The sequence below is a fragment of the Nicotiana tabacum genome, chromosome 8, assembly GCF_000715075.1.
Source record: "Nicotiana tabacum cultivar K326 chromosome 8, ASM71507v2, whole genome shotgun sequence".
NCBI lineage: Eukaryota > Viridiplantae > Streptophyta > Magnoliopsida > Solanales > Solanaceae > Nicotiana > Nicotiana tabacum.
The window spans coordinates 79,949,892-79,965,065 of record NC_134087.1 but is presented as its reverse complement, the minus strand read 5'-3'; the positions used below and the strand labels follow the sequence as shown (position 1 = coordinate 79,965,065).

The 15,174-nt window shown below is 36.3% G+C and overlaps 1 protein-coding gene across 2 annotated transcripts; it reads left to right on the top strand.

Moving 5' to 3' along the window:
• The first annotated feature begins 1,049 nt into the window (after positions 1-1,049).
• On the top strand, positions 1,050-14,650 carry LOC107822548 (uncharacterized). 2 transcript variants are annotated; one of them, XM_075219446.1, is made up of 7 exons: positions 1,050-1,409; positions 1,545-1,591; positions 1,901-1,966; positions 6,148-6,405; positions 7,871-8,026; positions 12,579-12,668; positions 14,129-14,650. In XM_075219446.1, the coding sequence occupies exons 1-7, from the start codon at positions 1,135-1,137 to the stop codon at positions 14,323-14,325; spliced, it is 1,089 nt and encodes a 362-aa protein (XP_075075547.1). In that variant the 5' UTR covers positions 1,050-1,134; the 3' UTR covers positions 14,326-14,650. The 2 variants fall into 2 exon arrangements, with proteins under 2 accessions (XP_075075547.1, XP_075075546.1); XM_075219445.1 differs by having other exon boundaries at positions 7,868-8,026.
• Positions 14,651-15,174: the final 524 nt, after the last annotated feature.

Below are 15,174 nucleotides of genomic sequence, written 5' to 3'. Positions count from 1 at the left end.
ACAAATTTATAATATAGGTAATTTTAATAACGATTGAAATTATTATTAAATATTATGTTAAAAATAATATAGAGAGAAAATTTAATTTTTAATTTTGAAGATCGAGAAAGCTACTGAGGAATTTTAAGACAATATCTATTAGCTTATTCGTTTTGGATCATGTTAATTTTCATATTATTTATAGCACAACCTATATAATTACGATATTTGAGTATTATTCAAAAGTTATTCGATAATTATATGATTCATTTAATTTAGTTCCAGTGATTTTTTATTATTGGATAGGTAAGACGATAATTATGATTTAGTTGAAACCATAATCTAACATGCTCAAATAAATTAGATTATACTTTGATAAGATTAATATTCTTTAGTAATGTCCGTGCATCGCGCGCGGGTCGTAATACTAGTATTATTAATATTAGCCAAATATTACCAATATTAGTCAATAGTTCTTTATAGACAAAAAAGGTTAAATTTTTGCTTTCTTTTGAGTGAGTGTTATTAGAATAGATTGAGTACATCTTAAGGAGCTTGAATCTAAGTTCTGGGATGATTTGGTGGAGTTTTGAGGTGGTTTGAATTAAAAATTCAAAGTAAAAGATGAACATGAAAGAAAAAATATATATATCACACTGCGTGTGATTCTCGGAGAGAAAGAATCTTATTTATTTAGGTTTTCAATTTTTATATATGTTTGGTTAGTTTTGACAAGTCTATGATTAATGCCTAGAAGTTGGTAAGTTAGGATTTATTTGGGACATTTCTGTAAGATTTCCTAAAAAATACACTCATTATATATGATTATATACATATTATTCATGAATTATACATATATTTTATATTTATCAACTATTTTAATTTAACTAATTGTGTAAGCAGCTATTTAGGTCGATTTTCTATTTTTTTCCAGTAGTGGAAGGAGTTTAATATGGGCTGGGTCCGGCCCGTTTTAATGTTACTAATTGTTTACAAATTCTCCCCTAAAGAAAAAGTTATTTTCAATTAGGTACATGAATTAGAAAGAGCATATATAAAGGGTAAAGGTACAAATTCTCCCCTATGCAATTTCTCAGTGCTCCATTCTCTGAAATCCTACTGTAAAAACCCAATTCAGCATTCCGGATTTTGGGAATGGACAGCGCGGCAAACTGGTCGGAGAAGGTGGAGGATCTCGTCAATGGCGGAGAAATCAATGAAGCCATTTCTTTGCTAGAAAAAATGGTTTCAAAGCTAGAAATGGAGTCCCAAACTTCTCCATCAGATTCTCAAATTGTTAAACAGTTATCTACTGCTCTACTGGATTTGTCCAAACTCTATTCTACTAAAGGCTTATCTTTACAAGCTGACCAGACGCGCTCAAGGGCATTTGTCATTAAACAGCAGCAAGATTCTATTAAAGAAAATAGGTCAGAATCCCAAAGATTTTCTTGTCCTTTTCTTTCGTTTGTTGCGAAAGAAAGGGGAAACTTTGCATTTCTTGAGTTTAAATGACATAGGTATCGATTATTCTTGAGCTTCTTATTCGGGTTTTGGTTTTCCAGGGATGTAAATGCAAACAACGAGTCAACTGGTGATGGAACTTCGGAAGGTGGGCTTTCACAAAACGAGGCTTTTGCATTTGATTAGTGGTCCTCTTTATTTGGTCTTTGTCTAGATTCTTGATTTGTTATTTGCTAAACTTTAAGTGTTCGATTAACTTCAAATGTGCTAAAAGGGGAATAGTGATTGCTTTCTTAACAAATATCCAAACTGCTATTCATATCAGTTACAATGGTCAACTTCTAATTATCCCAAATTTTTCCAAGTAAAACATTTTCCACGAAAAAATATTTTCGAATTTATTTCCTTCTTTCTGCATTTGTTGTTCTCCGACTTATAAGCATTGCCTCATTTTCAGGTGGTAAAGAGGATCACCTCAGCTTGCAAATTGATACCTTACAGAATGATGATGCGCCTGATGATGGTACATACCCTACCCTCTAAATTAGATACTCTTAAATGTCTTCATTGAACTTAGGCTATTATATTTGAAATGAGACCATTTGGAATTGGATATATGCAGTGTTTTGGAAAGCGTTAAGCGCAAAAAAGCGACGTGCCTCGCTTCACAGAAGCAAGAAGCGAAGCGCGCTTTTTTTTGCTTTGAAGCGCAATTTAACACATAGATGAAAAAAATAAAATAGGCATAGATAAATGGCTAAGAACTCATTAAAAATAACATATTAAGCAAATGTTTCAATTCTTGAATCAAGAAGCAAATAATAGATACTAAAACTAGATAGTGAATAATCCTCAAAAGTCATAACATATTAAGCAAGTGCAAAACAAAATCACAAAAGGAGCAACATCCTATTCTTCAACAAGATCTCCAAACTCTTGAAGTGTTATCATGTTCGATTATTATATTGGTCATCATCTTCTTCTTCATCGGAGGCTTCATTAATTAGGGTTCTACTTGTACATGTACTTTTACTTGTAGATACTCTTTCTTTGCTCCTTAAAGTACTTCCTCTAAAACCATAAACATTCTCTTCAACTCCACTTGCCATAGCAACATGACCAAAAGTGAGACTTCTCCTTCAAACACTTCTTCTTCATGATTTTCGGGGACTCCAGTTAATCATTCATTTGCTTCATCAATGTTATCCAATAAAATTGGATCAATGATATTGCGAGCTTTGTAACGACGAGCCAATGTTCTATTATATTTTACGAACACGAGATCATTGAGTTTCTTTAGCTCAAGTCTGTTCCTCTTCTTAGTATGAATCTGCATAATAAGATGTAGAAAGTAACTAAGAGGAGTACTTAGGACAATCGAGATAAACTTTAATTTAGTAATAATGTAATATAGCTTCTCACATGTTCATAAACACTCCAATTTCTCTCGCATCCGGATGAGCTACAAGTTAAGCTTTGAACTCTAATAGCAAATTGTTGCAAGTTAGGAACTTCATAACCAAATTGCATTCACCATTCAACTGTAGAAGTATTATTTTAAAAGTTAATAACTTGAAAGTTAAAGCTCTAAAGAGTAAAACAATTGAAAAAAATTGCTCACCTGGTGCCAATTTGGTTCTGCCTCTAATGGCCGAAGCTAATCCAAGAATTCCATCGGCTTGCATATACACACCAAGCTCTTGCCCTATTTTGTCTTGCATCGCTTCATCTGGCACCAACTTCGCAACACATGCATGATACCCCTTCCAAACGTTTAAATCTAAAGTCTTGTTCTCATTGTTTGTGTAAAACAATCCGGGGTTCAAAATATGCCCTGCTGCATGTAAAGGTTGATGAAGCTGATCATCCCACCTTTTATCAATGATTTCAAACACTCTCTCATATTTCCTCCTATCATGATCAAATGTCTTCTCAATAGCTTCTTTAGCCCTATCCATGGCTTCATAAATGTATCCCATTGGTGGTTTTTTCTCCCCATCCACCAAACGAAGTACACTAACCAAAGGATTACCAACTTTAAGTGCTTGAACAGTGTCATTCCAAAAATATGGACCAATAATAAATCTCGCAACTTCTTTCCCAAGAGCTTCCTTTGCATAGATACTCACTCCATTCGGTTGACAAGACCAACGTTCGCAAATTTTGCTTTTGCAGGTAAAAGCTATGCAAGGTCAAGATAGATGTTGCGAATCTTGTCTTAGCCGGTTTCACCAAATTTCTTTGTTTTGTGTATCTCTTCATCATGTTTAACAACAACGACCTTTGACTAATGTAAGAATGTATCTTGATCGCCTTAGCAAAAACTGTACGAAGTCAAATTTCATAGTTAATAAGTATAAGCTATTAACATTAAGGTTAAAAACTTAAAATAGAAAATAAGAACCGCTTGTTCACCTGTAGAATATGGGGCTAACTTGAAAATGTCACCAAACATCAAGTTGATACAATGTGCAGCACAAGGAGTCCAATAAATATTTGGAAAAACTCCTTTCAACATGTCACCCGCTTTTTTATTCTCACTTGCATTATCAGTGACAACTTGAACCACATTTTCCGGTCCAACATTCAATATTGTCTTCTCACACAAGTTGAACATTTTATTGGAATTGGTTGAGGAGTCACTAGCATCATAAGATTCAAGAAACACACTACCTGTCGGAGAATTCACCGAAACATTAATGACCATTTTTCCATTTTTTGCAGTCCATTTGTCCATCATAATGGAACAACCATAAACTTTTCATTGCGCCTTATGCTCCTCGACAATCTTGTCTGTCTTCTCCACCTCCTTTTTTAGACAAGGAACTCTTACTTCGTGATATGTAGGGGGCTTCATTCCCGGGCCATATTGGCCAACGGCCTCAATGAATTCACCAAAACTATCGGTGTAATTCACACAATTAAAAGGGAGCCCCGCATCATACATCCACCTTGCAAAAGCGTCTACAGCACGCTCCCTCAAACTCTTCCTACAAGATTCTAACTCAACATCTTCACCCTTTCTCTTTTCATTTGGTTTTTGTGAGAAAAAAAGATTAAGAGGACCTTTCACATTGCTACCGGCGGTGGATGATCCACTTCCACTTGTTGAATTCTTTCTTTGAGATTTAGAGGGAGGTGGCCTCATTATATCATTGACTTCATCGTCATCCTCATCCATTTGACTATCTTCATCAAGAAGATTAATCATAGATGCTCCACGGCTCATTGGATTTTTTAACTCATTTTTTTTCTCAACATAATCTCTCATTTCTTTCTTAACAGTAACCGGAACACTTTGACATCTCTAAAACCACCGATTAGATGTCTCTTGTGACGATGTATTCCACCGTTATAAATTTTTTGACAAAAGATACATTGCACTCTTGAGTTATTATTGCCAACTGCAACTCCATACGCCCAAGCTGGATCTCTTTTTTGGCTTGATGCCATTGAATAATCAAATTAAATTTACTACAATCAACAACCAAAAAAATTACAATTAATTCACAGAACAAAATAGAAAACAAAGCATAAAGGGCACTTTTAATAACAGAAACAGAGCAGCATAACAGAAGAAAACAGAGCATAAAGAACACTTTTAATAACAAAACAAAAAGAAGCCATTTAGGGCAACATATGAGCGCTTAATCTGGAGAAAAAAATTGAAAGAAAAACAGAAGAGAAGAAGAATAACAGAAGAAGACAGAAAATAGAGCATGAAGAAGAAGAACAGGAGAACTGAAGAAATACTAGAAGTAGAAGAAGACTAGAAGAAGAACTGTCGCAGACTAGAAGAAAAAGAAGAAGAAGAAGAAGAAGAAACTTACCTGTTTTGGAGCAGCAGTGGTCTGTCGCAGACTAGAAGAAGACTAGAAGAAGAACAGAAGAAGAAGACTAGAAGAAGAAGAAGAACAGAAGAAGAAGAAGAAACTTACCTGTTTTGGAGCAGCAGTGGTCTGTCGCAGTGTCGCTGGAGTTCGCTGGCTGGAGAAGAAGACCAGCGTATGTTTTGGTAACAGATGCCTTTAGAGCGTATGTTTATTTGCCCAAAAATTTTAAAAAGCCCTAGCTTCAGCCTTCTGCTCGCTTAAGCGAGCTTTTTATCGCTTTTCTTAATGCGTCGCTTCTCGCTTAAGCGAGAAACGCTTTTCTAGTGTGAGTCGCTTTTTTCCAGAAAAGCGTAACCCCTGCGCCTCGCCTCGCCTCGCCTCGCTTCGTCGCTTAAAGCGAGAAGCGAGCGCTTTTAATAACCCTGGATATATGAATATCTTATTAAAAAAAGAAAGAAAAGAATTGGTTGTATGAATATCTCTCATGGTGTTGCATTTTAGTATTTTGATTTCCGCTTACCCACCAAAAGGATACAATTTCTAAGACAGTAGAGATTCTCAGTTAAGTGCTCAGATATGGATATGATACCTATCAAAAACAATATATTGTTTGTTGACTAGAGAACAATGTGGATTTCCTATATTGTTCTTTTCCTCCATGTTAATATGAAGAACGTGTCACATTAAGCTTTGCATACATTTGAAATGTTCGTTTCGCTTGTGAACTTTGCGAGCCACCAGTTAATACTACAAAATGGGTTCAGTGTCAATTGGTATAGGAAGTTGCCTTTTTGCCCTTCCGTATTGCCCATTACTGGCTCCTAGCTAGTGTATATTGAATTTTGAAGAAATAATCTTCTGGTGAATACAGATTGGGAAGCTATTGCTGATCGTGCTCCAGATGAATTGCTTTTCCCACAGTACTTGCCAGAAGTCTCAAAGATTTCTTTGCAAGATTCAAAAGTTCAGGGCGTCACCTCTCAGGGCCCCAAGCGACGTGGAAGGGGTACATTTGCCTATCAGAAACAAAGTCTCTATAGTGATCAGCAGTCTGATGGGCCTGCTGTTGATGACTTTGAAGATGAAACTGTTTCCCATGCTTCAGAAGGGAGCTCTGATGCAAAAAAATGTATGGCTGCGTTCTTTTTAAGCAAGGCATCATTTGGACATCAGCTGTTATTCGTGTCATTGTTTTGGTTATCAATGCATTGCTTTTTCATTTGAGAAAAGATTTGGCTATCAGCGTATGCCTAGTCAACTCAGTTTTTCTGGTTACACCATATGCTATATTTGTTTGTGTTTCAAAATGTCACGTTAAGCTATCCAATGTGTTACTATTCTCCGTCACAGTAAGTATTAAAGATGTAAAAACATTTTCTCATTATTGTTTGATATTTTCCTTAACAGGAAAGAGGAAAAGGGCTTTCGTGAGAATTTTACTCTATTTTTATTTTTCTGAATGCAGTAATTCCTAATAGTAGGAAAATAAATGGAGCAAGCCTAAACTTCTGAATATAGTCAGTGGCGTTACACAACAGTGGAACATATGAATTATTGCTGTGTCATAGGTTTAAATGTGCACAGTCGCCTATCTGTCTTGTAACTTTTGTTAATGGTGACATGGAGATATTGTTTCTTAAAGGGCTAGAGTATCATTCAATATTGACGTAAGACTAAATATTTTATCAGAAAACAGAGGCAAATGCATTGAGTTTACTCCTACCGATTTTCCAGAATAGACTTGCTTGGATTCTACCAAATGACACTTCAGGAGATTTTGGCACATAAGTCACATTCACTAGATTGCTTAAAGACGCCTTAAGTTACTGCAAAATCTATTAGGCGAATCCTGTTTATACTTTTGTGCGTTGACTTGTATTATGCATATTAGGAAACCAGCTCTGTTTGACTGAATATACTTTATTGCTTTCTTTTCTAATTTCTGCGGCGTGTAGCTACTTGCCATTTGGTACTGAAGTAGTGATGAGCTTTATGTTAACTTGTGGTGGCAACTTGATTCTCCTGTTCCCAACCAAGTACTTCAAATTTTGTAAGGGCGAGTTTGTTTGTTTTGACATATGGTGATGTAACGACTTGAATTGGCCTTTCTTGCCTACTATTTCTGATAAAGCATGTGCAAAAATACAGTGATGCGAATAAAATTTGTTTATTATGTCTCATGTGAATGATAGACCTTGGTGGAAATTAAGAATCTTCGTTAGGTCTTAAATTCTTAGTAGTTTTCCACTTAATATTAGAACTGTTCCCAACTTATAATGATAGGATGAGAGCACATGACAACAACAACTACTACGCCTCAGGCCCAAACAAAGTTGGGGTCGGCAATATGAATCCTCACTTCTTTCTTCAGCTCAACTCATATCATCATCATGTGAAAATAAAATAATAGTAGTGGAATGAGTCCACGTGAAGTCAGATATATTTCTCTAGAATTATGCTCACTGTTTCTGCTGAAATAATCTCCATCTTGTGCATGAGAACATTCTCATTTTGAGTTACTCCTCTTCCCCTCTGTGACTGACTTTTCCTCTCTCGCTTCTTTTATGTATTTTTGCTTTTGTAAATTTCAGTAGACTATGGAACACGCCACGTCTTGGTTCTGGCTGATTTTTCACCAAGTACTAAAACAAATGACCTCGAGAAACTGTTGGAGAAATTTAAAGACGATGTTGCAATTCGCTGGGTCAACGATACAGTTGCACTTGCAGTTTTCAGAACACCATCCCTTGGTAATTTTGTTCATTCTTTTTGTCTGTATTTGAAATTAAAATTGCTTCCCGCCAAAGGCATAGCTTTTAATGACTCTCTGTGCTTTCTTGATGTTTAATTTGTGTATTGGTGTCTTGGTTCTATTACAAAGGGAACTCTTATCCTAGTTTATTTGATTGTTAACTGCAAAGTTGAGAGTTAATATGTCTGAGTTTCTCTTCCAAATGAATTCAACTAAGTCATCAGTCCTTTACACTATCAATGACTAGGAAATTATTTTGCTTTTCTCATAGAAAAATGTATCAGATGAAATTGGAGGTCAGATTTTATATTTCTAAAGTATGGTATATGAGAGCCCTTTGGTCTAGGCTGAAAATGGGAAGGGCCAAAGGGGATGGACATCACTGTCAATAAAAATCTTATAGTCTATAGTACAGACGGAGTTTCGTTCTTGTAATGATTATAAAAAGAAGGGGTTAACTTAAATACGGAGCAAATAAATTTCAAAAGAAGCAAAAATTTATGGTTAGTCAAAATTTGATTGAACATAAATGTCACTAATGGAAAAAGAGAAGCTAATATTTAGATTTTTAGATAAGAAAATTAAAGGAAAGGTTTTCCAGCTAATCAAATGTTTCTGTCTACCTCTTTTGAAATAGGAGATGAGCACAAAGTCCTTTATAAACTTTGAGGCTTATCTAGTAAATGAAACACCATTTCATTTCAAAATCTTAAAAGAAGCAGTAAAAATGGTATGTTTTGTTTCTTTATCTTCTTTCCTGAAAAATGTTTTTGAAATGAAACCCAGATTATGGACCCTCCTTCCTGTCCCTTCTTTAAAGGTAAAACTCTTTAAAGGAGAAGTGTGAACGGGGAAAGGAGTAATTACTTCCTGTTCTAAAATACTTCGAATGGATATGCTTTGAATAGATTGATATGTTCTTCAATGTTTTGTAACCTAAAAAGATTTTTTTTTTGTCGATTTATCAAAGAAATTCCCTACCTAGAGTTTTTCCTGTTTTAGGTATGTTGACTTAGTTTATAGCTGACGGGAGACAATACAAAAAGGAAGCTCTGTCATTGTTGTGACACATTTCCTACTAAGATTACCTTCAAACACGAAGGAAACTACTTATTATTTTACTTCTACGACAGCGTGGACCTTTTTCTTCAAGGAAAAAGTAAAATAGCTAACATTAAAAACCTTACACCACACATTGGCTTGTTTTTTTTTTATTTGGTATAAAATTAATGCAATAACACAAATCTGTCCAGCGGCTTTTAGGTATGGTTTGAACCCCTGCATCCATTAAATACATGTTTAAAATCTCTGCCCAAATCAAAAGAACTATTTTCCTTCTTAAACTTGATCCCCACATCAAACATACTTGGCACTTCATTTTCCCAAACTTCTTGATGCTTGGATAGCCAAGGTTTTGGTGGTTTTGTGGTCTACTATAATGCACGTGACATCACATTAAGCGCTGTGGCTTTGATGCTTTTCTTATTTTATTGGAAATATAAGTTGATAGAAGCATTTGTGTTCTCCTAGGATTGGATTTTCTTTTTAGTTCCCAAGCCTGTGTACAATCTACTGTAAATACACAGTTATGACGAAGTTTGCTGAACATTGTATATTAAGTTCATTTAAGTTTGTCTCATACAGCTCTGATAAGGCCATACAGTTCTGATAAGGCGAGAAGAGATTGTGCTTACAGGCTCCAGGGAGATCTCTCTAGAGAAAATGTTCCAAATGACCCCACGTACCCCATCTATTTAAAATATAAAAACAAGCATTAAATGAGCACTTATATTGCAGAGTTCTATTTTCCATTTCCTTAAGAATTTCTTCGCAGCAGGGAAATATTGGATTTGAGAAGTATAGTTACTAAGAATAATTAAAAAGGAGAAAGATAAATTTCCATTGAATCATGGGTACAATGCAAACTTAATTTGGTAGTTCGAGGGTAATTGTCACGCCCCAACCTCGGGAGGCGCGACCGGTGCTCAATCGAGTGAACCCAACTGGGCAAGCCTTACCATACACTTCCTACCCACCTCGATATGAATAAAGAGACCATACTTTTGTTTATCCATTTAGACGGGGAAAGACAACACATTCTACATTGATAGTTCATTTTAAACACCACATTAAACCGTAGATAAGTTAGTTTCCAAGATCCCCATAGAGTTACAATTTATAGGCAACATAAGTTTAGAATTACAACATGGTTCGTAGACCCATCCAACCCCCATACATAACCCTCACATATGTCTACAGAGCCTCTAGGATACAAAAGATGAGTTTGACAACGCCGGCAACAAGGCCCCAGCTATACCTCAAAAGTGAAAGTCCACAATACAAAGATATACAATATAGCCCCTTGAAGGAGAAAGGGGCTCACCACGATCTTGAGAAGAGGGATGCTTCGCTACACACGACCGACACTATCCGTTATGGAGCCACCTACATTCATTTAAAAAAATGTAGCGCCCCTGGCAAAAGGGACGTTAGTACCATGAAATAGTACTAGTATGTATAACTAAACACCATCAAATTAGAAAGAACTTTCATACACAAATAAGGAAATCACAGGTATCACTCCAAAGCTTTAAACGATCACAACATTATCAACATGAAAGAATTACACAACCTTCACATCATGTTTCCATAGCCTTTAGTTGAGCATTTCATACTGTTCCACATCGTTCACATTACCACCGCTATCTTGAGCGGAGTCTGATCTCGACCCGATCGGCTAGGCCGTCTCCCGGAGACGTTACCAATATTCTATTCACACTTTCCAGTTTCAATCATCAATGCATAACCGCCATGTGTATATGTCATGGCGTCCGATCACGGCCCGATCGGCTAGGCCGCCTTACCGAGGCGTTACCATTTTCCCTTACTCATCTCACTCCAATCTTTGGTTACACATGTATTAGTTTACCGGCACTTGGGGCCACAATTTTCACATTCCACAACTCACGTTTTACATTGTTCCCATTTTCAACATTAGGTTTATAATTCAAGAGAGTATGACACACAAGAGCAAATAAGGTTGTAGGCGTAGATGAGACTTCATGTAAATGGCACAACAACGCACTTCAATTTCAATCTAAGGTCTAAGCATTTCGATACATGATTCATAGTCCTTGCACCTTTTCAAATTATCAAGAATAGCACGTTGATCAATTTGAGACACAGTTTCCACGCATATAAGGTTGCAACACCAAGTCAAGTGAAATAGCAATCAATACAATAATTCAATTTAATCTTACCGTACTCACACAACCAACGATGAAGCTCAATTTCTAAAAGACGGGGTTTTAGCCATACATACCTCAATAAAGCTTTCCTTATTCCTTACAAAATTCCGGAACTTTTAGCACTTCGATCTATTGTGTAAGAATTACAAATTAAACCGAGAATTAGAGACGAGATTGAGATTCTAGCTTGTTTTGAGCATACTATCAAACACTAAAGGTGCATTGTGATCTTAGGCCCTTTTGAGAGAAATTTCTATCATTTTATACCCCAATTGCTTTCTTTTTAGTTCACTACCTCCCAATATTCTATGGTGTGATATGCATGCAAGAAATTCATTCTTATACCATGAATTACTTCACTAGTGATCCCTTATTGCTAAGCATAGGAATAAGAGCTGAGGTAATGAAGTCTTACCTCTTGGGATGAAGATTTAGGTGCTCTCACTTGATTATCTTCAAAGATTTGGCAAGGTTTCATGGAGTAATTTGATGGGAAGCACTTCCCTCTCTAAGACCCTCTCTCTCTCTAAAAGCATCAGGAAATATGCTCAAAATGAGCTATAACACCGAATATATCGATAAGGGGTCGGGTTTAAAATTTAGAAAATTAGAGCCCCGAGTCAGGTCTGCGATCGCAAAGTGGAAATGCGGCCCGCAGAATGGACCGCAAAAGTGCTCCCAAAATCTGAACATTCTGTCTGGGTATGCGGCAGAAATGCGGTCCGCATACCCGTTCTGCTGTCGCATAATGTACCGCAGAACTGCTCCTTACAAAATCCCAAGGAAATTATGCGACGACTATGCGGTCCGCATATCGGTTATGCGATCGCATAATGGACCGCATATTTAACCTCAAATTTGACTAACACACTGACTCACTTTGCGGTGACTATGCCCCCTATGCGGTCCGCATACCTGATATGCAACCGCATTCTCGACCGCAAAATCGCACTTCTCTGGAAAACATTATTTGTTGACTTTTTAATGCACTGTTCAATCCAAAGGGGTCCGAACATGAATCCTAACACATGCTCCAAACTTGGCACCACGGGATTCGGGGTTCTGAGTAGGAAATTCACGGGGCCTTACAGTAATCGACTGAGATGTACAAGTTGATGGTACTCGTTAGAGATACTTAGAAGAATCTACCGAAAATCCAAGTTAAACAAGGAGGTGGAAAAATATTTAACATGTGGACACAAAATTTCACATAAATGTTCCTGCTTAGAGAACAATATTATTTATCATGGTCATATTTAATGCTTGTAACCATGTTTCAGCTACTCTTATTTTGTGATGCAGCATTACAGGCCAGCAACTCGATACAATGTCCATTTACAGTGAGAGTACTGTGTGAGGAGGATGAACTTTTGAGCTCAATTCCGCCAAGAGGTAACCTTGCCTCCTCTCCTCCAATTTGCTTCAGCACCAATTCAGATCAATGATCTAAAAAAAAATCTCCTTTCCCAATACTTTTCAATATAAACAGTTTGAATATTTGGCTTGACAATAGGATAAAGGAGGATTTATTTTTGTTAATTGAAATTGTCGTGGAAGTTTGAAAGTGGAAGAGAAAAATAAAATCCTTAGCAGGCAGAAAGTAGGTGAAATTGTGGCAACAGAGTGAGATGCAATTTGAAATTTTTTATTGCAGATTTCAGTCTTCTTTCATGAAATTTATAAGACACTGGGAAAAATGAATACAAGTATCATGGTGATTGAATGTTTATAAAATCTCATATTTATGTGTCATATGCTTGTATCTAACATATACTACATATGGGCAGTGGCGGAGCCACATTGAAGCAAGGGGTGTCAAGCGACACCCCTTTGCTGGAAAATTATACTATTTTGCTAGATAATTTTTATTTATTTTATGTACATTTACTATACTCCTCTTGACTTTTCGATGTATCTAATTATTTATATTTTGACACCTCTCACTACATATGGGTACGTGTTTGTGTGTGACCGTATATATAGAATAACATCTTTGATGTATTGAGGAGGACCAAAAAGGGTGAAATTGTAGCACCAGAAATCTCACTACATCATTATGCAATTCTTTTTAGTCCATTAGGGAGCAGAAACCTGACCTTGTATTTAGGTGTGATATGCTTGTACTATCAGATGGAGAAGCACTACCAGTGAGTTATGTGATAGAATTTACCTACCAAAGTGAAACGTACGTTCTATGGAACAGTTATAAGACCGGCATATATGGTATTGAATTTTGGGCCGCTAAAGATCAAAATATTCACAAGATGAATGATGTAGAGATGCGGATGCTAAGATGGATGTGCGATCGTATAAGATTAGAGAAGATTAAAAATGATAACATTTACTAGAAGGTGCAAGTAGCAAATATTGATGATAAAACGTGAGATGATTTGATAATGTCCTGCGTCAACCAGGTCCATAGGTGTGAAATTGTGGTGAGGAAGGTGTTAAAAGGGGACAAGGTAGGCCTAAAATATGGAAGGAAGTTGACTTGAGAGATAGGGCACAATGGAAAAAATCCTTATACGTGATATCTATTAGTTGGGAATAGGTTTTAGTCTTGTTAGTACGTTGATTTACATGCCAGTAACAATATAGAGAACTTTTTATATTATTATTATTATTACTATTATTTAGATATATTTAACTTTATTTTCACTACTACATTTATATGGAAATCCTTGTGGGTGATTCAAGGAAAGTACATAAATGTTGACTGAACATGCTTTGTTCTCATCTGCCAAAGTTTTCTTATGCCTTTTTCTATCCCTGCTTATCCAGTTATTACTGGAAAATTTTGTTGTAAGATGCTTTCTAGTTCATTTATGGTACTCACTAAATGTATTTTTTAGATCTGGAGCCCCCTCGTAGAAGACCCCCGACGTCAGCTAGAACTGCCCAGAGATTGATTGCTCAAAGTATGGGTATAAAGTTGCCTTCTACAGACTTTGGATCCAGAGAATATAGGAGACAGGAGGAAGCCAGGAAGAACCGGATCGTTTCAAGACAAAATATGAGGAATGATGCTTGGGGTGATGATGCCAACTAAGGATTCATTTGTTCAAGCTCTCTAAAAATTTCATGTTTTTCTTCAGTATGCATTAACCAGTGTTACAGATCTGAAATCCCCAAGCATTAACCGGCCTTACATTTTGAGTTTTGCATATCTTCACCAGTTTTGAACAGATGAATAATATCTGAGGAATTCTTGATATTGTCCCGTCGATTAAAAAAGTAGGTACTCTTACTCATCCTTGTATAGCTACAGAAATGAGCCAAACCTTATTCAGTTCTCAGTTTCTGATGTATATCTCTGATGTCAAAATTGTATCATTTGTTTTGGCTGGCAATCTCATTGGAAGCTTTGACTTATCCATTGTTGGTGTTATTTAGTAGAGTCAACATGAAATTGATGTGCTGATTGGGGCAAAACATTGGCATGGGATGTTCTTAAGTTCAAGAAGTGTCATATTTTGACCTGGGTTGTTTTAGGCAGAGCTAAATGGAGAATGAATGGCGCTGGGTCGGTGCCTGCTGGGGTCTTTTCTACGAGAGTTAGCTCATTCTGCACAACTCATTATCATTTGTTGCATATTTTATGGCCTGTATTAAGTCAAATCCTAGATGGCACTCAATAGTGTGGCGCAGTGGTGAAAGTGTCAATACAAAATTATGAGAGAACAAAGTTCAAATTTTAGCAGAGAGAGAAAAATACTAAGTGATTTACTTCCATCTGCACGGAGAGTGTCTAATACTTGTGTTGGTAGGAAGTAGTAGGTCTTCTCTGAAACAAGTTGGTTTAAACATCACAATTATCATCGGGATTTTTACACAAATAGCTGGTTGGATTCACTATTTACTTTTCTAACCGATATACATAAATTATACACTAATTATA

Coding starts and splice junctions, on each gene's coding strand:
- LOC107822548 (XM_075219445.1), top strand. CDS start 1,135: ATGGACAGCGCGGCAAACTGGTCGGAGAAGGTGGAGGATCTCGTCAAT. Junction 1,410..1,544: donor GATTCTATTAAAGAAAATAG/GTCAGAATCCCA, acceptor TTGGTTTTCCAG/GGATGTAAATGCAAACAACG. Junction 1,592..1,900: donor TGGTGATGGAACTTCGGAAG/GTGGGCTTTCAC, acceptor CCTCATTTTCAG/GTGGTAAAGAGGATCACCTC.